Source organism: Augochlora pura, chromosome 4 (genome assembly GCF_028453695.1).
Source record: "Augochlora pura isolate Apur16 chromosome 4, APUR_v2.2.1, whole genome shotgun sequence".
Classification (NCBI taxonomy): domain Eukaryota; kingdom Metazoa; phylum Arthropoda; class Insecta; order Hymenoptera; family Halictidae; genus Augochlora; species Augochlora pura.
Genome location: NC_135775.1, coordinates 6,759,767 through 6,779,087, shown reverse-complemented (window position 1 = coordinate 6,779,087; position 19,321 = coordinate 6,759,767). Strand labels below are relative to the sequence as shown.

General features: G+C 39.0%; 6 protein-coding genes across 16 annotated transcripts in view; 4 read left to right on the top strand and 2 right to left on the bottom strand.

Moving 5' to 3' along the window:
• Obsc (Obscurin) overlaps positions 1–3,801 on the top strand; it is a 38,031-nt gene extending 34,230 nt beyond the window's left edge. For all 5 annotated transcript variants that reach the window (XM_078178511.1, XM_078178509.1, XM_078178510.1 and 2 more), the window contains 7 exons: positions 65–203; positions 283–755; positions 834–1,067; positions 1,161–1,302; positions 1,375–1,878; positions 1,945–3,092; positions 3,173–3,801. In XM_078178511.1, the coding sequence (XP_078034637.1) occupies positions 65–203; positions 283–755; positions 834–1,067; positions 1,161–1,302; positions 1,375–1,878; positions 1,945–3,092; positions 3,173–3,419 (2,887 nt within the window). In that variant the 3' untranslated portion in view covers positions 3,420–3,801. The remainder of the gene's footprint in view (positions 1–64; positions 204–282; positions 756–833; positions 1,068–1,160; positions 1,303–1,374; positions 1,879–1,944; positions 3,093–3,172) is intronic.
• Positions 3,802–3,899: 98 nt separating this feature from the next.
• LOC144468798 (NEDD8-conjugating enzyme UBE2F) lies at positions 3,900–5,610 on the bottom strand. Of its 4 annotated transcripts, none has more exons than XM_078178515.1 (5): positions 5,179–5,248; positions 4,994–5,106; positions 4,716–4,877; positions 4,483–4,644; positions 3,900–4,378 (listed from the first exon to the last, which is right to left on the bottom strand). In XM_078178515.1, the coding sequence occupies exons 1-5, from the start codon at positions 5,216–5,218 to the stop codon at positions 4,262–4,264; spliced, it is 594 nt and encodes a 197-aa protein (XP_078034641.1). In that variant the 5' UTR covers positions 5,219–5,248; the 3' UTR covers positions 3,900–4,261. The 4 variants fall into 4 exon arrangements, with proteins under 4 accessions (XP_078034641.1, XP_078034644.1, XP_078034643.1 ...); XM_078178518.1 differs by lacking the exon at positions 5,179–5,248 and adding an exon at positions 5,438–5,610 and having other exon boundaries at positions 3,903–4,378; XM_078178517.1 differs by lacking the exon at positions 5,179–5,248 and adding an exon at positions 5,331–5,349 and having other exon boundaries at positions 3,903–4,378; positions 4,994–5,118.
• A 299-nt stretch (positions 5,611–5,909) lies between these two features.
• LOC144468797 (uncharacterized) lies at positions 5,910–7,602 on the top strand. The gene has a single exon (XM_078178514.1). It carries the CDS (start codon positions 5,943–5,945, stop codon positions 7,212–7,214), a length of 1,272 nt encoding a protein of 423 aa, XP_078034640.1. The 5' UTR covers positions 5,910–5,942; the 3' UTR covers positions 7,215–7,602.
• Positions 7,603–7,694: 92 nt separating this feature from the next.
• On the top strand, positions 7,695–11,218 carry Atac2 (Ada2a-containing complex component 2). Of its 3 annotated transcripts, none has more exons than XR_013493867.1 (7): positions 7,695–8,378; positions 8,447–8,595; positions 8,668–8,892; positions 8,969–9,310; positions 9,389–9,910; positions 9,999–10,990; positions 11,087–11,218. XR_013493867.1 is itself a non-coding variant. In XM_078178506.1 (6 exons), exons 1-6 carry the CDS (start codon positions 7,975–7,977, stop codon positions 10,352–10,354), a joined length of 1,998 nt encoding a protein of 665 aa, XP_078034632.1. In that variant the 5' UTR covers positions 7,695–7,974; the 3' UTR covers positions 10,355–11,218. The 3 variants fall into 3 exon arrangements, 1 of the variants encoding a protein (XP_078034632.1); XR_013493866.1 differs by having other exon boundaries at positions 11,083–11,218; XM_078178506.1 differs by having other exon boundaries at positions 9,999–11,218.
• Positions 11,219–11,479: 261 nt separating this feature from the next.
• On the top strand, positions 11,480–15,399 carry LOC144468794 (dnaJ protein homolog 1). The gene is made up of 2 exons (XM_078178507.1): positions 11,480–11,886; positions 13,317–15,399. Exon 2 carries the CDS (start codon positions 13,328–13,330, stop codon positions 14,408–14,410), a length of 1,083 nt encoding a protein of 360 aa, XP_078034633.1. The 5' UTR covers positions 11,480–11,886; positions 13,317–13,327; the 3' UTR covers positions 14,411–15,399.
• Stl (ADAMTS metallopeptidase stall) lies at positions 15,398–19,086 on the bottom strand. Of its 2 annotated transcripts, XR_013493865.1 has the most exons (5): positions 18,877–19,086; positions 18,075–18,287; positions 17,211–17,983; positions 15,602–17,147; positions 15,398–15,522 (listed from the first exon to the last, which is right to left on the bottom strand). XR_013493865.1 is itself a non-coding variant. In XM_078178505.1 (4 exons), the coding sequence occupies exons 1-4, from the start codon at positions 18,991–18,993 to the stop codon at positions 15,944–15,946; spliced, it is 2,307 nt and encodes a 768-aa protein (XP_078034631.1). In that variant the 5' UTR covers positions 18,994–19,086; the 3' UTR covers positions 15,398–15,943. The 2 variants fall into 2 exon arrangements, 1 of the variants encoding a protein (XP_078034631.1); XM_078178505.1 differs by having other exon boundaries at positions 15,398–17,147.
• Between the last annotated feature and the right edge of the window lie 235 nt (positions 19,087–19,321).

Below are 19,321 nucleotides of genomic sequence, written 5' to 3'. Positions count from 1 at the left end.
TTATTGGTTTCTTTAAGCGGCTTCGTGATCGGTTTCAATGAAATGTTTCTTAACCAAATATTAGAGCTGCCGGTGGTGAACTGGTGGACACCATGACCAAGCAAGCATACTACACAGAGGCTGAAATCGCTGGTTATATTAGGCAACTGCTCTGGGGATTGGAGTACATGCACGACAACCACCTTGCTCATCTTGGTCTCACGGTTTGTTTCCTTTGCAGTCAGTTTGTTCAATACAATGTCGACAACGTGATCTGTCTTAATCTCGAAAATTTGTTTGCAGCTCGGAGACCTGTTAATTTCACATACGGGAGGCGACGACTTAAAGATTTGTGACTTTGGTCTGTCCAGAAGAATAACTCAGAACAAGCTGATGACTTTGGCATACGGGATGCCCGAGTATGTGGCTCCTGAAGTGACGAACAACGAAGGAGTATCCTATGCCGCGGACATGTGGTCCGTTGGTATCATCACGTACATCCTATTGTCTGGAATTTCGCCCTTCAGAGGCTTCAATGACAAGGAGACTCTGCTGAGAATTAGAGACGGAAAATGGGAATTCGATGACCGCTGGCAAAATATTTCCGAAGATGCGAGAGATTTCATTCGTCTCCTACTAATGTACAATTGCGAAAGGAGGATGGACGTCAAGGCTGCCCTTGCTCATTCTTGGATCACTGGTTACGCTGACAGGTCCGCTACTGATTTGTACAAGATACCATCCGAGAACTTGAAGAACTACTACAAGCTATATCGGTAAATTTCATAGCATAAATGACATACCATAATTCGCGTCCAACGGATCGTTGTTCAATCGGAGTATAATTATTTCAGCGATTGGTACAACAACGCATCCTGCCGCACATGGTTCCGCAGACGCAAACTGGAAACTGCTTTCGAGCATCCATCCAAAATGGTTTATCCACCTGGTCATAAGTACACTCCTGAGCCCAGCGACGACAGAATATACAGTCCCTCGAAGAAACCAACCGCGAAACCTTGGGACACTCAGATACCCTCAAGAGAGCCAATTGATACTGAGATTGGAATCATCAAAAGTGAAAGCCAGTGAGTAGTAGATTAAAAAATGACTCAGTTTTATATTCGCTGCAAGTTAAATCTTACATTGTAATAATAATCTATACATATCTGTCTTTGCAGCTATCAGAACGGACCAGATACCTATCTTCTTCAGCTTCGGGACACTGATTTCCCTGTACGTTTGCGCGAATACATGAAGGTCGCTTGCAACCGCAGCCCAGGGTTCTCCCGTACCATCGCCGAAGAAAACTTCGACTGGAGGGTAATTAGTAGCTCCTAATTCAAATCAACGGCATTATCTGACAATTCTCGACTCGTTCTTTCTTCAATTCAGGCGCCAATTATACGTGAACGTCGCCGTTTCACGGATGTAATGGATGAAGAGATCGACGACGAGAGGCGTGCCAGAATCAGTAGATACGGAGCTCCCGATAACTTTACACTCAGGCGTTTGAAACGCGAATTGGGAACGCGACTGGACAGCTACGCTGAAGCTGAAGCGATGCTGGAATCCAAGAAAGAAGGTCATCTCCCGTTCTTCCGCGAGAAACCGCAAATCAGACCGATCGAAGAAGGAAAGCCTGCTCAGCTAGTATGCCTAGCTGTAGGAAGTCCTAAACCATTGATTCAGTGGTTCAAGAACGATATAATGATCCAAGAGACCAGCAGGATAAAGGTCACTGAAGATAAGGACGGGCGGTCTATACTCAGCTTCAATTCGACGAAGGAACACGACGTGGGTAGCTACAAGGTTGTAGCTAGGAACACGTTGGGACAGACTGTCGTTCGATGCAGACTAGTAGAGGCAGCCGTGCCTTCGTGTCCTGACTCACCTGAGGTATCAGATACAATTAATCAGATACAATGAATCATATGACACTTTCCTAACAATTTGGTATTCCAGGTTTCTGACCTATCGGACACGGAGATCCTTCTACGATGGAAGCAGCCCAAGTACGACGGCAATTCTCCAGTTCTGTGTTATAATCTCCAAATTAGGGATGGCGATGGTATCGAGTGGATAGACCTTGCTTCGAACATCGATCACGAATTCTTCTTAGTGAGGAACCTGAAGCCGGACTCCAGCTACAACTTCCGTTTGGCGGCTCGCAACCGCATCGGCTGGAGCGAGAAGGGAATACCTTCGAAACTGATCAAGACCAGACCAACAGGGTGCCCGAAGGTTCAAATAACGCGAGCAATGAGGCATCTTCAAGAGTTAACAGAAGCTGGACAAGTGATCATCCCCGAAGAAGATAAACCGCACATGGATTACTCCATCGAGGACCATCCGATCGAATGGTCCACCGAGACGAATCTGACCAGCAAGTATAGTTTCATCTCTGAGATAGCTAGAGGCCAGTTCTCCGCCGTGGTGAAAGGCTTCGATAAAACGACGGACCAAGTGATAGTAGCCAAGATCTTGGAACTGAATTCGGACACTGAGAAACAAGTGAACAGAGAGTTCGAAGCTCTCCGTTCCTTGAGACACGAAAGGATAGCAATGCTAGAAGCGGCGTATAAGTCACCAGGTGCTCCAGTTGCGGTATTCATCCTGGAGAAGCTGCAGGGTGCAGATATACTCACGTATTTCTCGAGCAGACATGAGTATACAGAGAACTGTGTGGCGACAGCTATTTCGCAGATCCTGGATGGGCTGCAGTATCTCCACTGGCGAGGATACAGTCATCTGGATATTCAACCCGACAATGTAGTCATGTCCACTGTTAGATCACTTCAGATAAAACTTGTCGATACAGGTTCGGCCCGATTTGTCAGCAAATTGGGCACTTCGGTGCCTAAGCTCGGCCACCCTGAGTACAGAGCACCTGAGGTCTATAATGAGGAACCGGCACACCCTCAGACAGATATCTGGATGGTCGGTGTTCTCATGTACGTTCTTCTATCCGGTACCTCGCCGTTCCGCGGCAAAGACCCTGATGAAACGAGACAGAATATTCTGTTCGTTAGGTACAGATTTGAACATCTGTACAAGGAGCTCAGTCAGGAGGCCACGAGATTCCTTATGCTGGTCTTTAAACGGGCACCCAAGTACGTAGATATGATAGAAATATTTTTGGGAAAATTTATTGTTGCACGGTTTATAAATATATTTCGTATTTGTTTTTTAGTAAAAGACCACTGGTGGAAGAGTGCCACGAACACAGATGGCTTCAGCTGTCTGACTTCATGATCAAGAAACGCGAGAGGGCTGTGTTTTTGGGCAACAGATTAAAAGAGTACAGTGAGGAGTACCACGAAGAGAAGTCGAAGGTGGCATCCGACAGTCAAACGTTAGCAAGCGAAAGCCTATTAGGCTCGACGCAGAAACTGATCAGATCGACTAGCATACAGGAAGAACTGCTTACCACGTTCTAACGAATAAGATACGATTAAGCCACGATTTTTCCAATTTTCTTTACCTAACGTGACCGTAAAACTTTACGCACATATCTAGTCAGACTTGTGGAGGACAAGGAAACAGTTACCGAAGGAGGATGAAACACAAGAGCTTTTTTCGCCTCCTTGTTCTCATTTTTTGTTATTATTTATTTGTTACAACTTTTAATTATTTTAACAGATCGGTAACATGAAAGATTCACGAACAAGATGGCGAAAGAAATGATCGATATATTTGAATATAACGTAAGGCACCCCAGGTTTTAACGAGTCAAGGTACAAACCGGAACCGTTTGAAATTGTACAAAAATTATAATTATATTCTAATAACATCGCCAATAAATACTAAGTAATAAAGACAGAGGAAATGTACATTTAAACAAACACAAATATTGTCCCATGGTGTTCACGAATAACGCAATTAAAAAATGTCTTATTATTAAATATGGAATTTATTTACAAATTATTTTCCATCGTTACAATGCTCTATAAAGAGAATAAGCATAATGTACAAATGACACACTTTTCTGTCCTCGTTCCTTGTACCAATAATTACAAGTATAAATTGTATCGTGGTCGCAATGAAATGTCAGAACAATCGAAAAACCGCGTACAGTTAATGAAACGGAAGTACAACGAATACACTTTCTCGATGAAAAAGGGTAGTAGCAAAAAATTTAATATGAATTTGATCCGTATCATTTAGAAAAAAGGAAAGAAACGCAAAAAACTGTCAATCAAATTATAAATGTCTGTCAATGTCAGATATCAACTCCATAATTGTAAAATTACATCATAAGAACATTATTGTCCGATTCCAATCATCTTTTTGCATACTGCATCACATAATCTTTCACCTTACTCCGAAATGATTCCTTATCTTTTATAAAAAGGTCGGCTGCATCTTTATTCAGAGGATCGTCGAAATTTAAGAGATCCTGAAAAAGAAAACAATGAGTTATTTTCGATAGAACATTAAAAATCGATGAAGCTCGTATAACTGGAAATTTGTGGATTTATAATTTCATGCTTTTGGACTCACAGTGAAAAGGGAATTTAAGCCCCATACAACATCCTGAAGCTTACGTGTTGGTGCCCATCCCATTCCATCTATACTACTTTGTCTTAATATTGATAGACATACATCACCGTCTTCACTTATATTAGGATGCCACAGTTTTGTTAAGCAATTGACTTTTGGAGGCTGTAAAGGCAGTTTGTTAGTAACTACTTTGTTGTAAGTGATTATGTTATAGATATTAGTGATGTATTTACAGCCATGTTATAATCTTCAGGTATATAAATCTGGAAGTAAAATCGACCTCCCAACCAATACCCTTCGTCAGGAACAATTAAAAGAGTGAACTCATGAAGACAGTGCGGATCATTAAAAGTAACTTGACATGTACTAGGTAAAGTTTGTTCCATTTCCTGAACCTATATGGATAAAAAGAATAACAGTGTTAACTAAGCCATTATACGATAGTCAGTCACAATTATTTTTAAATGATTAATGTAATTCAGAATTCTATGTATTATAGTAGACACTATACCTCTTTTATGAGTAATTTATCACGAACAGAAATACGTTTGTTATAATCCTTATTTTTGGAGTTCGCTAGGTCACCATCCTTTTTTAATTTTCCTCTAAGGGTAATCATGTTTTCTGCAATTAGATCTGTAAATATATAACACAGGTAATAGGATAATATTGCTGATATAATTAAAATTGAATTACTTAGGAATTTATGCAAATAAAAGCAAATTTCGTCAAACATGCAACAACATGTTATTCTTGCCAAATAATAATTTTCGAGTAAAATAGAAAAATATAAGGCATTTTATTGTGTTCGAAAAAGGAAAGTTATTATATCAAATTGTAAATATTACAGTATTGAATACGCTTTCTCTGTTGACAAATATCATTTATGACGTCCAAGTATAGTTTAAGGTTAGGTCATCACATATATGTACTCGAGATTTTTGAGAAACTGTACCTTACACGAAAATTAATATTATAGTACCGCGTAAAATGTTACTTAATGCGGTTTCTTTACAGATCACGCATTTCATTAAGCTGTGTTTAATATTCTCCAATCCCCAGCCATTTAAAAGGAAACGGTAAATATTTAAGTGCACCGAAAGTCTGCCTTTCTTAGTGCAGATGGCAACACTGATTAAAAACTGAAAGAACATATTTTGTATTATAGAAACCAACGTGCTGGTTCATTCCCGAGAATTTATAAGTTTCTGCTAAAAACGTAGTGTATCAACTTACATTTGGAATATATTCAAGAAAAGTATGTCAACGAAAAATATATTTAAACATTATACGATCATGAAAATTCGAATAACAACTTATAAGAGAAGTTTTTGAAAATAACTTTTAAGCGGTGTTTACCAAGAAGGAAAAATACTTCATATGAGTTTTTGTAATTTTTAAAATTATGATTTTGATAAAGTTGCATTTATAAGTTTTTGTACGAACATTATTCTATAAAAATGCTGGAAAAACATTACAACAATCATTTTTATGCAAACGCATGCCATGTTTGTAAACAATATGGTGAAAGAGTTTCTTTGAAAAGATGTGGTAACTGTGCAATGATTGCTTACTGCTGTAAAGAACATCAAAAAAAACATTGGCCACAGCACAAAGATTTATGTGATGTAATATGTAATGTTTTGAATGATAATCAGATGTCTAATTTTGTAAAAAGTACAGAGAATGTTAATACAGAAGTATGGGCTGAAATGAAAATGAACTTCATGTTATTAGTAGCACTGAAGCTTCCTAGAAGATTAAAATTTTATGAGGAACAGATGTTTAAATTCTTTAGATCTTGCACAGTGTGTCACAAACGAAACGCAAAAGAACTTGTGGATTGTCTACATTGTCCTGCAACTAGTTTCTGTGGAAAGCATAAAAACAGTGCAATGCATCTAAGTGTCTGTAATGAATTAAAATTATGTTTCAAATTAGATATGAATTCAGTAATCTATGAAAATATAATACCAGAATTAAATTTGCCATGTAACACAAAATGTGCAGATCTGCCAGAATGTATGGAGGATTGTATAAAACATTATGTAAATAAAAGAAAGTCTTTACACGTGTTAATGGAAGAAGAAACAACAATTGATTCAGAATATCTGACAAGACCATTGACATTTTTTTATGCAATGAAGAAGTTAAAAGTTTTTCTATGGGAAAAAAATATAACTATTCATGTAATTGGAGCTAATATGATAGAAGTTAGTTGCATACATTTGTGGGAAATTTTAATGCACTGGTTACCAGAATCAGCAGAAGTTAAGATTGTATTAGTAGGGCCTGAATTATATTCAGACTCTATGTCAATAAATCTGTGTGAAAATTGTCAGGTGGACAAGAAACGCCTATCAGTTCAAATGCACAATGTATTTTATAAAAATTATGTAAATAGTACTTCATATGTGAAACCAAACTTTATTGTTGGATATAATGCAGGCATTAGTGAATATGAAAACTTTAAACTTGAAAATGATACATGGGCACAATCTTTACATACTGTTGCTGAACAAGATTGTCCACTTATTTTAACATCTTACACATTGGCGGAAGCAAGGAAAGAGCAAATAAGGCTTGAGGTAGTCTTAAATCGTAACTTAAAGTGTTCATTTTTAGGACAGAATCCATATTCTGGTTTAAGACCATACAGAGATTTTGAGACTGAGGGAGTATATTATCAAAATCAATATATAATTGTTTACAAAACATTGAGATTACATTAGTTTTTATACATGCTAATAATTTTCTATCATTGTATTTATAACATAAGTATAGTAGTTTTTGTCTGTATATGAAACTATTGTTTCTAAATTTGATACTCAATTTTATGTATTGTACTCAATTTGATGTATTGTACTCAATTTTATATATTTGTGTAATTTTATATATTTGTGTAATTTTACAGTTTAATAAATAACAGAAAAAAGTATTAATATTTAAAACTGCCTTAAACTTCTTAAAAAATTGCCTAAAAATTATTCTTATAATTATTGCTATAAGATAGAATATAAAATTCGTTAAGAATCATGAAGTTCCTACTCAGAGTTTCTACAACACCAATTAGTAAGCGGTAACACGCTGAAATTGCTAGCCAAATAATACCGATTGAGTAAGTTGCACCAGTAATAGTGGCGTCTCTTGTAGCGAATTCTTGAAGTACTATTCAGAGTTTGTACAGCGTCGAATTGTTCGTTTAAATTACTCACTCTTGTATGTATATCATCTATGGTGCTGTCACATTGTATCATAAAAGTATACAGATGTATAACCTACAAACACACGAAATGCTAATTTTTTCTTCTAATATATTTAATTTTTTCGTACCCAAATTCTTGAAACTCCTAACAATATTTTATTAATAAAAGAATTTAACTTACAATTTATGTCGAGCTGACAAGAATGTCCTACTTCAAGCATTTAACCTAAATTAATAGAGCACATTTGTACATTGTAATAATCTGTATTTTATTTTGTGAATAAACAATGTCTCAAACAGCCGATGAAGAAACAATCAAATTAGAACCTGCTAATCTTTCCGAGGGCGAAACTTGTAAAAACTGTGAAAGTTTGTGTGATCCATATAAAAAACCTGCGTTACGATGTGGTGGATGTTCGAGGAAAATTCATATAGGATGTTTGAAAAGAGGAAGCGTTCCAGTGTCCTTTGTGGGAGATGTATTCTTTGAATTGAATTGCTCTAATTGTAGTCCGTTTGGTGAGGAAACGGTAGTACGTAACAGAATGCCATGGCTAAATGTAATTGTATTGACCCTATACAATTTACGAGAGAAATCAAGTGGTATCAGTAAAAGGGGATATTTTCACTGGAAGTCTGATATCAGTACATTTGTAGACCGTAATTGGGATTACTTATTCAAAAAGACTGTGTAAGTTTTCAAGCATATTTCAGTGAAATATATTAAGCACCAACTAACTCAACTTTTTATATTTCCAGTAAACGGAAAAAGAACTGGATTGGTACCATATCTGGAACACTTTCCCATTATAGTGGAATTTTTTTTAGGTCAGGAACAATAGAATTAGGAGAATCTGGATGGTGGAGGTTGATAGATAATGATCCACCTGAAATTCTCATTGCCAAAAGTAATTATAGTACTTGTATTATTATATATAATAATTAAAAAAAAAAATTAAATCTGTAACATTCAATTCTAGATGAAAAGATGATATTAGACCGTAAGAAACAAATTGGTAGTCAAACAAAGTCATCAGGACGAATGTATAGTAGTCCAACTCCATCAGAATCAAGTATATCAGTTGGTGAAGATAATACTTGTGGAAATGAGTTACCAAAAGATGAGGGGTGCTCTGTGTACTCTCAACCCTATGCTCAATCTAACAAGACATTATTTGATCTCTTACTCGACGAGAATGAACTAAGTACTATATATATGCACAAAGCATAAATAAAGGTGAATAAATTATAAATGTATTCTTCAGTATTTTTTAATTCCAGATATGGATATTGAAGATGATTCGATACTTAACGAACAGAGCGACACCCCGTCTTTATCAGATTTGATAAGGGACTGCCAATACCAATCTAATAATTTCCATTTCTCTCAATTACTGGATGATTTTACAACTGAATGGGTATCTAATACAGATACTACATCTGAAAGTAATAGTAATTGTAAAACAGATCAAATCAAGGAAGAAGAAGATGATGAAGAAGGAGAGGTGCTGTATGAAGCTGAAAGTACCGATAGCATGAGCTCTATTCAGGAACAGCCACCAACTTCCTTGTTTAACGTAACAAATCAACGTCCGTGGCCCTGGCAAAGGAATCATATTATAGGTAACCATATATTACTTTGTAGTTTCCTTTATCCCAGAAATTTTGTACATTTATATTTATCTCTTTTTCATTTTACAGATGAAAAGGTACCACGTATGACATCACAAGAGGAAGCTTACTTGTTGCAGCAAGTAAATAAGTCTGCACTCAATTCCGCGCCACCAGAGATCAGGCGATATTATAGAAAATTAGCTGTGAGAAAATTGAAACGCGAATACGGGTTACCTCTATTAGACGTTGATAATTTTGGATCTAAGGCAGAAGAATCCCACAAATCATTAAAAGAATGTGACAGAGTATTGGACCGATTCTTCGGCGATGATTTAGGATTATTTGAGCAAAGACTGCAAGGGTACAACGAACCTACGTCTGTACACAGTCCGTACACCAACAGACTTCTAAAGCCGTTCATAAGAAGAGATATTTCTTGCCGTCCGTTATGGTTAAGAGTAATGGAAGAACTTCGTACTAAAGTGAATAAGTCGAATCCTAGGTGGAAACCGCCGCTGACAGCACCGATTGACTATTCCTACGTTAGACCACAACACATACCCGCGATTAACAGTCTGTGCAGCCAGTTCTTTTGGCCTGGCATCGATTGTAAGTAAATATAGCAATTGCGTAACGATGTCGCATCATTAATAATTATTTTTATATATACATCAATTTTACATATGATTTCTTTCAGTAACAGAATGTTTGCAGTATCCTGACTTTAGCTGCGTCGTGCTCTACAAGAAATTAGTCATAGGATTCGCGATTTTAGTTCCTGACGTTGGTTACAATGAAGCGTACATTTCATTTTTTTTAACACGCCCCGAATGGCGTAAATCCGGCATCGGGACATTTATGTTGTATCATTTGATTCAAACGTGTATGGGGAAGGATGTTACGTTACACGTTTCAGCGACGAACCCTGCGCTGATTTTGTATCAGAAATTCGGTTTTAAAGTGGAGGAGTTCATACAGGATTTTTATGACAAATATATGCCTCTAAACTCAAAGGAATGTAGACATGCATTATTTTTACGACTGAGCAGATAGATGAAAGTTGATTCTGCGCAATACACGTAAAATATACAAAATACTAACTTAAACAGTTGCTATTTTATCGCAACAATACCATTGTAATTACATTTATACAATATTGATTTAATGAAATCATATCAGCGTAACATCATCGCATTATAATTCTTACTACTTTACCATCTGATCTTTAACTGTGTTGCAATTTCGATTACAGTACTCTTTCTAGAACAATTCGTGACCTTTTATTGTAGGTGATTTATATTGTATAACAACTGCGGAGATTCCGTTTGTCGCTTGCCGAAATAAAATCATCAATTTGTTTGATTTCGTGTAACTACTAAAATAAGATTTAACTATTTATTGTTCCCTTGTGAACATTGTAAAAAATATACATATATACAATGACTAAATCCATGGAGATTTTTGTCAGCTTCATCATAAGACGTAATGCAAATGGCGGCAAAAATCATTTGGTTTTTAAAATATCGTTCTTATGAATAGTGCTGCCCTTCGTGGCAAAATCCTGAAACTCTTGAATAAATGCACAAGCCTTGATAAATCGGTGGTATTGCGAATGAAGTATTTATATACGATACGCTCCAAATTGACTGTGACCAGATCTTTTGTTGTTAACTTTAATTTCGTGAAAAGGTAGAGGTATCGATTCATTGTTAAAAAGTGATATATTGAAAATTGATTAAACTATTTCGGAACACTTAAATTTTGTTTCACATTTGGACCAGATAGCGCCGTGAAAGTGCAAGGAACTGATACCTCGTTTTGTTTCACTTTACGTGTCACAAAAACCAGCAAAATATAATCGAGAAATTATAAAACGCAAAAAGAAAACAAAAACTTTACAGAAAGTTCTCGCAGGTAAGCAATTGATTCCACTGATCATATAGACGTTCAATGAACTAATGATCTTAAACTACTGATTCCTGTAATACACATTAATTGTTTAAAGTGCAAGTTTTCTATTACGGTTGGATTTCACAAACACTGTATACATATATGCGTAGAATTCTTACGTTCACCCAGTATGTATTAATACAACAGTCAACTTACTTCAGACTGTAAAGGAAGCAAACTTTCGTCGTGAATTTCTTACTTTCACCGACAATTCTTCAAAATTATGATTTCAGAGCTCTGAATAAGAAATCAATTCTGCCAGTAAAATTAAAAATTTCGACAGTACTGACTTTTCATCGGCAAAACGATTTCAATATTCGAATTTACCGCGCTCAGCCGATGCTGACAGTTTCGATCTTTTACAAGAGAGGGGTTACTGACGTCATCAAATAAGCGCTACGGAACTGCCGTCAAGCCATTCTCGAAAGTTCCGGAAGCCGCCAGAAGGAAAGTTTGTATATATGGACGGCGCAGCTTACGCGACACTTTAGTACGTGACGAGAGGTGTTAAATGTTGTTTCGACTGATCTGTCAGAAGCGAGTATTTCTTTGGTCATAGTTACGTTTCACGAAGAGCCCAGTGAACTCAGTGCCAAGTGGATTTTCTAATTCGAACGATTACAGGAACGAAAGTAGTAAGTATCGAGCTGGAAATGTGATCAACGGGATGCGGATTTCATCGATAGATTCTGTGAGATGTTCACGGAGGGGAACAAATATGGGTGGCGGGGATTCGTTCGCGTAGGCACGACGTATCGTTTTACCACAGTGGAAAAGAGATTTTCAAGGTGGAGAATCGGAACCAGTGTCGTGAACACGGATGAATTTATTTTTATGCTTGCTCGAATTCGTTGTAAGCTTGTAACAGCGGACACATACGCGCTCATCATTGCCAGAAATAGATATCGGTGAGAGATGTACGTGGGTGTGCGTTAGAACGATATCCATGCGCTCCTTTTTCCATACACATATTGAGGAAAAAAGTGGTGAATCGTTGACATCGACTTACTACATATACTCCGTGAGGATGCAGCTCGATTGTCTCAACAACGAAGCTGCTGTTTCGTCGCGGACGACAGTCGACACGAGAAACGTCGTCTCCTCGACGTCTCGAAACTGCAAAAGTCATATCGTTAGCTTGTAATTATATAGTTGTTTTCATAATCACAGGAGATACACGTCGCGCAATCCAGTCACCCAGTCGATGTAACGTTCCAGCACGGTCGAGAGAAAACGGAGCAAGCGTAGAGAAACGGTCTCTATTAGAAATTTCGTGTATCTTAGGTTGGTAAACTTTAGTCTCGTGCTAATTGTGCCACATACGGAAGATTCTAGATTTTTTAGTGGAACGAGGAATTTAACACCGTCTACGGAAGAATTTCCGTGACCATAGGCGGGTAAAAAATACGTATTTCCGTGCCCGAAGGTAATCCATATGAGATGAAAGAAAAAAACGTTCTTCGCCGTATGACGTCGAAGTCGTACTTGAAACTTCTGAAAGAGCCGTACTTTTATGGTCACGTTGCGTTAAACGCTGTTTCCGAAATCGTCGATGTAGGATGTCGCACTGATCCCGAAAAATATGAATACAGTGATGTAACAACATTGGGACTAGAGGAGATATACTATCTGTGTCGTGATTTCGATATGTTCGGAACCTTCTCAGATGAAATCGATAATTTTTTAATTTGATAGGAAAAAACGCCCGGACCCCGAATTATCTTTAAGTCTAACAAAACCGTATACGATTTAGCGAAAAACAATTAAAATAAATTGGAGCAAGTACACATAATTTAACTTCGCATCGATTTGAAGGGATAGCAAATAAAGTAATTTAATGTAATTTAACAATGAGATTACAATGGTACTCTGTATTTCGAATTTTCAAAATGGTCAATCGGAGTAGCTCATTAGAAAATTGTTGTTTGGTTCATTGAAAGGGGTTTGGCTCTTTGTATGCTTTGTAGCTGGTTCATTGTTCTTGGACGCAAATTTATGCGCATATTAAGTGTTTGTTGTCACAAAGGCAATATATCGATTTTATTCTTCTTTCTGATTGTTGCAGATTATTAATCGATGGGGAAGGATTACTATAAAATATTAGGCTTAACAAAAAATGCCACGGATGATGAAATCAAAAAAGCTTACAGAAAACTAGCTTTGAAGTATCATCCTGATAAGAACAGAAATGCTGGGGCAGAAGAGAAGTTCAAAGAGATAGCAGAGGCTTATGAAGTGCTATCTGACTCAAGGAAGAGGGAGGTGTATGACAAATTTGGTGAAGAAGGATTAAAGGGAGAAGCTGATGATGAAGGACCTAGTGGAAGAGGAGCACCATATACCTTCCATGGAGATCCAAAGGCGACCTTCGCTCAATTCTTTGGCTCCGCGAGTCCTTTTAATTCTTTCTTCGAATTTACTGGCCCATTAGGAAACAATGTATTCAGTTTTCACGACGAAGATATTATCGATGACCCCCTTGGTCTGGGAGTTGGAACAGGGCGTGCACGAGGACGTGCAACGAATGCCGGGGGGCCGGGTGGAGCATTTAGATCACATTCGTTCAATTTTGTTGGACCAACGTCTGGTAGAAGTGTAGCCAAAGACCGCGCTCAAGATCCGCCCATAGAACACGACTTAGGTATCAGTTTGGAGGAAATTTTAACTGGATGCACGAAGAAGATGAAGATCTCTAGGCGGGTTGTACAACAGGACGGAACCACCAAGAAGGAAGACAAAGTTTTGACGATTTATGTAAAACCAGGGTGGAAAGCTGGAACAAAAATCACTTTTCAGAAAGAAGGTGACCAAGGCCGCGGAAAAGTACCAGCGGACATAGTATTCATCATCAGGGATAAGCCACATCCGCTATTCAAAAGAGAGGGCAGCGATATAAGATACACCTGCAAGATCAGCTTAAAGCAGGCGTTGTGCGGCACCGTTATTGAAGTTCCTACGTTAACCGGCGAGAAAATCACCTTGAATCTCACGGGAAAATTCGTAAAACCGAACACGGTCCACAGGATTCAGGGTCACGGTCTACCATGGCCTAAAGAACCTTCAAGGAAAGGCGACCTTTTGGTTTCGTTCGATATCGCGTTTCCCGATAAGTTAACGGAAAGTGCTAAGGAAGTATTGTACGATACTCTGCCAAATTGAACACGTAAATCGAAGGAAACAAAAATCATATATGGATAATTGTCATCACAACGACAGTCCTCTAATCGTCCCGATTGATGAGAGTAAACACACGTGTACGTTCTAGTACATAACGCGTGATTAGAGAGCTGTGAAAAAAATATTTGTTGAGGCAAGGCAAATAATAATAATTTCGTGTCATGGTTACGAAAACATGTGATTTTCGCGTTAGTCAGATGTAAAAAAAAGAACAAAAGAAAATTAATTTTTCCTATTTGTATTTGTATGCAAGTTCGTTTTTTCTTTAGAAATCTCGAACGAAGAAAAAAAATATGAAATGATAGGGGATATAAATTGCTTTCTTAGTAAAATGACACGTACTTTGCCTCTTCACGCAGAAAGAAAGATCCTAAATACTGACTAAGATTAAATATATTACATTAATTTAAATGCGATTTTTCGGCGAGAGTTTGTTGCAGTGCAACTACGTGTGAATGAGAGTTTAAATTTGTTCATTCTGTACATTCAGAGTATGTAGTCTATTGTGCATGTGTTGGAGCGAATGAGACAATGAATGAATGGTATGTATTATGTTCATAACATAAATGAATGGAAATGTCTAGCTACATGAAAGTGACAAACTCTGCGGAATATGACAAACGAACCACTATCGTTGTCCAATCATTGTTTACATAGCGTAATCATTCTCTATGATTCCTATCCAAATACAAGCCCCCAGATGATGACAGTCCAAAGGACCATAGCTTTAAATTATTTAAAAGTGAAATTAGCAAAAATACATGTAATCAGCATTATTTGCGTGTTCATCAACGATCAGTGAAACGTTCTGTCATGTCGAGAAGCAGTCGTGCGCGTCAAAAAGTAACTCTTTGTAATATCGAGCTGATTGTTTTTCTTATGTCGTGCGTTTTCTTAATTTTAATGGTTGGTTAATTATTTGTACGCTAAAAATAATATCGATACAATTAAATCCATAGATACGTTCCGTACTTTTTTATTTGATCCTTTTGTCTCCCGATTCTCGCTTCTACGCTGGTTATAACGTCGGGACACTCTTAAAATAGGCCCCGAAGTGGGTGACGTCATCGTCCTATCTCCCGACTCCCGAGATACTTTCACACACAGTTGCATGGGTGAAACAGTAGAATCCCAATGCAAAATACGTGCACGCGTGTATTTATATAAACTCACGTTTCCCCCTCGTTTTTCGTTTGGCGCGCGCTACGCACGTAAACGATTAGCGTATAATTCCCGGTGTAATCATACTTGCACTGCATGCTCGAGCGGCGGATGGGGTTAGATAATAATAACTCGGACACCGGAACGCGGGAGTAGGTGGACAGGTCAAAAATACGCATGTATCGAGCCTTTGACACGGTCTCAAATCGCGATCAAATGATATCCAATCGAATTTCATAGCAAAATAATTGTACCGTTACGAACCGTTGATTCTTAAATATACGTACGTGCAACAATAAAAACAAAACGTCTTTGAATCAGACCAATCAATGCCATGTTAAGAAATAATCGCCGCTATTTCTTCAAGTATTGCAGATTGAAGTCAGCCTCCAGCGGCGAATTCGCCAACTCGACGTAGTCTTTATCGATCCATTCGTCCTCGTCGGGTGGAAATCCAATACCGCGAGACAAAGAGGTCAAGAGTGGCCGGCCGTCCGGCCCCAGGCTGAAATACTTGATCACTTGGTCGGTGAGATGCAGCCCGTCTTTATGAGCGTTCTGGGGCCCGAACTGAGCATCGTCCCACAGACGGCCCTTCAGCGCCGTCTTTCCAAAACGAAAGTTTTCCGGCAAACAATGATGCTGCCGACAAAAATAATTTTGTCCCTGCTCGGCATGGCACCATGTACCATCCGGGTAGTATGGGTCAAGGCCAAGGTCGTTTAATTCGACACGCGGCGTGTAATAAGATGCTATGTCTTTTCGCCGACAGAATATAGCGCAAGCCATCCATGGCCTTTCGGGCTCGTGCGGTGCCTGCAGCCCGCCACCCTTGCCGTCCAATTCTGGCAGGCTTTCGCTGAACTCTGCGCACCTAAGCGTCGCGAAGTCCACACTACTCCTACGCTTCTTCTTGCTACAGAGCTTGTCGTCCCTGCAGAGGACGACGTCGTATCGCGGCCCCTGACAGTCTGCTTCCGCGTTCTCTGACGTTGGGCTGTTGCAGAAACGGCGCCTACTCCTGGCACCACTCGACTTCAGTAGACAGCCGCTGCTGCAGGCTCCTGGGATCCATTCGCTCCATCCTACGGGCCTCGCTTGTGGCAGTTCGGGACCGTAGGGATTTTCTCCTGAAGAGATCTGTAACGCATTCTTACATTCTCCGCCCCGGCATTCTTTTCCAGGTGCACAATAAGTCCCATCCAGAGCTGGCCCAGCAATGTAGTAACCGCTTCTATGAGGCGTCTTGCACTGTAACGCCTCGCAAGCGTTGTATAAAGTTGCTACCGTGGCATCCTTGTCCCGCAACAGCACTTCGCACTGCTTCTTTGCCGTCCACACTCTTCCGGGCAGATCGAAGAACCTCGCATGGTCTAACCGATTATTTGGCCGGTTGTAAGGTCTATCTTTCAGGCAAGGCTTCGTGTACGTCAACTTCTCGGCCACCTCCCGGCTGCATTGTGACCAGACTGTCTCGCCGTGGGTGCCCCTGCTCGGCGACATTATATAGCCGTCCTTGGGGCACGCGTTCCCTGTCGAATCGTGATGCATTCCTAGGCTTTTTGGGAAGGAGATCATCGTTTGTCCTGGTTTTATTTCAAAGACGATATTCGATACTTACTTGTGACCAATCTCATGCGCGGCAATGTAGACAGATGTAAATCCCGCGGACGGAAAGGGCTTGCCATACTGATTGGTGACACCCAATTCAGCTATAACGCAGGAATACTGATCGATGCATACTCCGCCAACCGCTGCAAGACCCATGGTAGCGCTGTTCTTTTGTCCCGCCTCTAGAGCATAGAAATCCAATCCAGAGACATAGAGCCCCATGTCCCAGTGATCAGGATGGTATTCGTCCTTCTGGTTCTTCTTCATGGCGTAGTTGCAGAAAGAATCTAGCAAGTTACCCCTCTCGCCGTTGAAATGGGGCAAATCTTGAGGCTGTTTCTGCATAATCTCCAGCCTCACGAGGGAGATATCGATTAAGATACCTAAACTGGGGTGATGGTAAACTGCTTGAACACCGTTTATGTAAGCCAACATCATATCCCGGATGTCCTCGTCGTTCCTGTCGAAAAAAGGTGAGAAAAGGTTGTAGCCAGGTTCATCGAAAAAGACTGCCAGTTCCAAAGTTAAAGTTTCTTCAAGGTTGTTGTTTCTGATCTTCTGCAGTTCTTCTTCGTCGAGGATATTGTTAATGAAAGCATTGCGCTTGTTATGCATTAGTTCATCTTCAAAGAAGATGGACGGAGTTTGGGCCCTTTTAACGATGTGCGGTTCTCCGAGTGACTCCGAACGTTGTTTGATACGATGATCATTGAAGAAGGAAATATCCTCGGTTTGCAAGGGTGTTATTTCAAAGGTGTCGTTACCCAGGAAAATCAGACCATGCTATGGCGACAAAAGACACCACTGTCAGATACATTTTTCTTCATCTGCGGTGCTTAATTTTGTTTTTTGACATTAAAAATGCAATACTGACCATGCCGCGCGCCTTGCAGAGACTAATGGCTGCTGAACTGTAATCGTTTCTGTGCAAATAATGACAAGAAGATGGTTCTCTCAGATCCTGCAACTCTTCTAACTCGTCATCTTCGTTGTGCTTCCAAACACGGAAATTTGGTGCCATGATTTTATCGTTTCTACGTAGTCTCAAGTTAATGGATCGATCGAAAGCCTTAAAACTTAGCGGTACCTGTAATTTATTTACGCAGGGAATTCCCAGAAGTAAAAGTGAACGAGAACCTTTAGAGAATGAATTCAGTGATCTAAGCACTATTCACTATTTCCACTGAGCATCCATTACTTAACGTTATATCTGCCGGCGGTTACTTAATAGTCTTTAAGCAATCAATCGTTAATAGCGAAGAATTTCTTAATAAGCAATTTCTTCTGTAAACCAACAAATTATCTCAATACATATTATCTAATAGTAGTTTTTAAAGAAATTTTTACCATAAAGGTCATCGAACTCCTTTTAGTTACAGCATAAGCCTTACTATACGATTCTTTAAAACTTTTAATATTTGTTATTTCATTCTCTCCTTTATCGAACTATTGAATCGTAGCAGAAAGCAGAGAACTCCATACTATTACAAGTGTTCAGAAATAGCAAATCAAATAACAGTGGAAATTGGTAAATACACGAGTTAAGCTGTACTCTAATTATCTTCAAACAAACTACGCGCTGCAGATTTTGTTTTCATTGGTTCTGTACGTACGTCCTAATCTTTACCCTAAATGGTCACAGTGGTAATGTTTTATTAATGAGTACGATCGTCTACCTCCGCACTGTCTTCCGTGTTCCATAATGGTAGCAGAACGATTTCCGTGTCCGCGGTGTCCCACCTGGCTGCTGCACCCAGAGAAGCCAGCAATATTGTTTTTAACGCGAAGGCCATATTATGGTCGTTAGATTTCAAGTTCAAGTACGCGCAAGAATGACGGACATGTTCTTATATACTCGAGTGGGTGCATAACGCGTTGTGAAACCCGTATGTCGTTTATCATTGCAAAAACGTGCACAATATGAGCTGCATGCTGGCACCTGTATCACGGGGGTCGTTCACATCGAGATCTGAATGAATTAAACTATACGAGCTCTAGAATAGCATGTATCACTGACTTTTACCCTCACCGGTTATCTTTAATATGCATCACTTGAGAAGACTATTAATAGAATTTTCTATGATTGCACCATATTTACAGAAGCTGGTTTATCTCCTAAAT

Excerpts from the sequence above, each read along its gene's own strand:
- LOC144468798 (XM_078178515.1), bottom strand. The coding sequence starts at position 5,218 with ATGTTTGACGAAATTTGCTTTTATTTGCATAAATTCCTAA. Across the intron at positions 4,645-4,715 it reads CTGAAGATTATAACATGGCT|CCTCCAAAAGTCAATTGCTT; the intron begins GTAAATACATCA and ends CTGCCTTTACAG. Across the intron at positions 4,379-4,482 it reads GCTTAAATTCCCTTTTCACT|GATCTCTTAAATTTCGACGA; the intron begins GTGAGTCCAAAA and ends TTTCTTTTTCAG.
- Atac2 (XM_078178506.1), top strand. The coding sequence starts at position 7,975 with ATGTCTCAAACAGCCGATGAAGAAACAATCAAATTAGAACCTGCTAAT. Across the intron at positions 8,596-8,667 it reads TGAAATTCTCATTGCCAAAA|ATGAAAAGATGATATTAGAC; the intron begins GTAATTATAGTA and ends ATTCAATTCTAG. Across the intron at positions 9,911-9,998 it reads CTTTTGGCCTGGCATCGATT|TAACAGAATGTTTGCAGTAT; the intron begins GTAAGTAAATAT and ends GATTTCTTTCAG.
- LOC144468797 (XM_078178514.1), top strand. The coding sequence starts at position 5,943 with ATGCTGGAAAAACATTACAACAATCATTTTTATGCAAACGCATGCCAT.
- Stl (XM_078178505.1), bottom strand. The coding sequence starts at position 18,993 with ATGGCCTTCGCGTTAAAAACAATATTGCTGGCTTCTCTGGGTGCAGCA. Across the intron at positions 18,288-18,876 it reads ACACGGAAGACAGTGCGGAG|GTACCGCTAAGTTTTAAGGC; the intron begins GTAGACGATCGT and ends AATAAATTACAG. Across the intron at positions 17,148-17,210 it reads GCGCATGAGATTGGTCACAA|CCTAGGAATGCATCACGATT; the intron begins GTAAGTATCGAA and ends CTTCCCAAAAAG.
- LOC144468794 (XM_078178507.1), top strand. The coding sequence starts at position 13,328 with ATGGGGAAGGATTACTATAAAATATTAGGCTTAACAAAAAATGCCACG.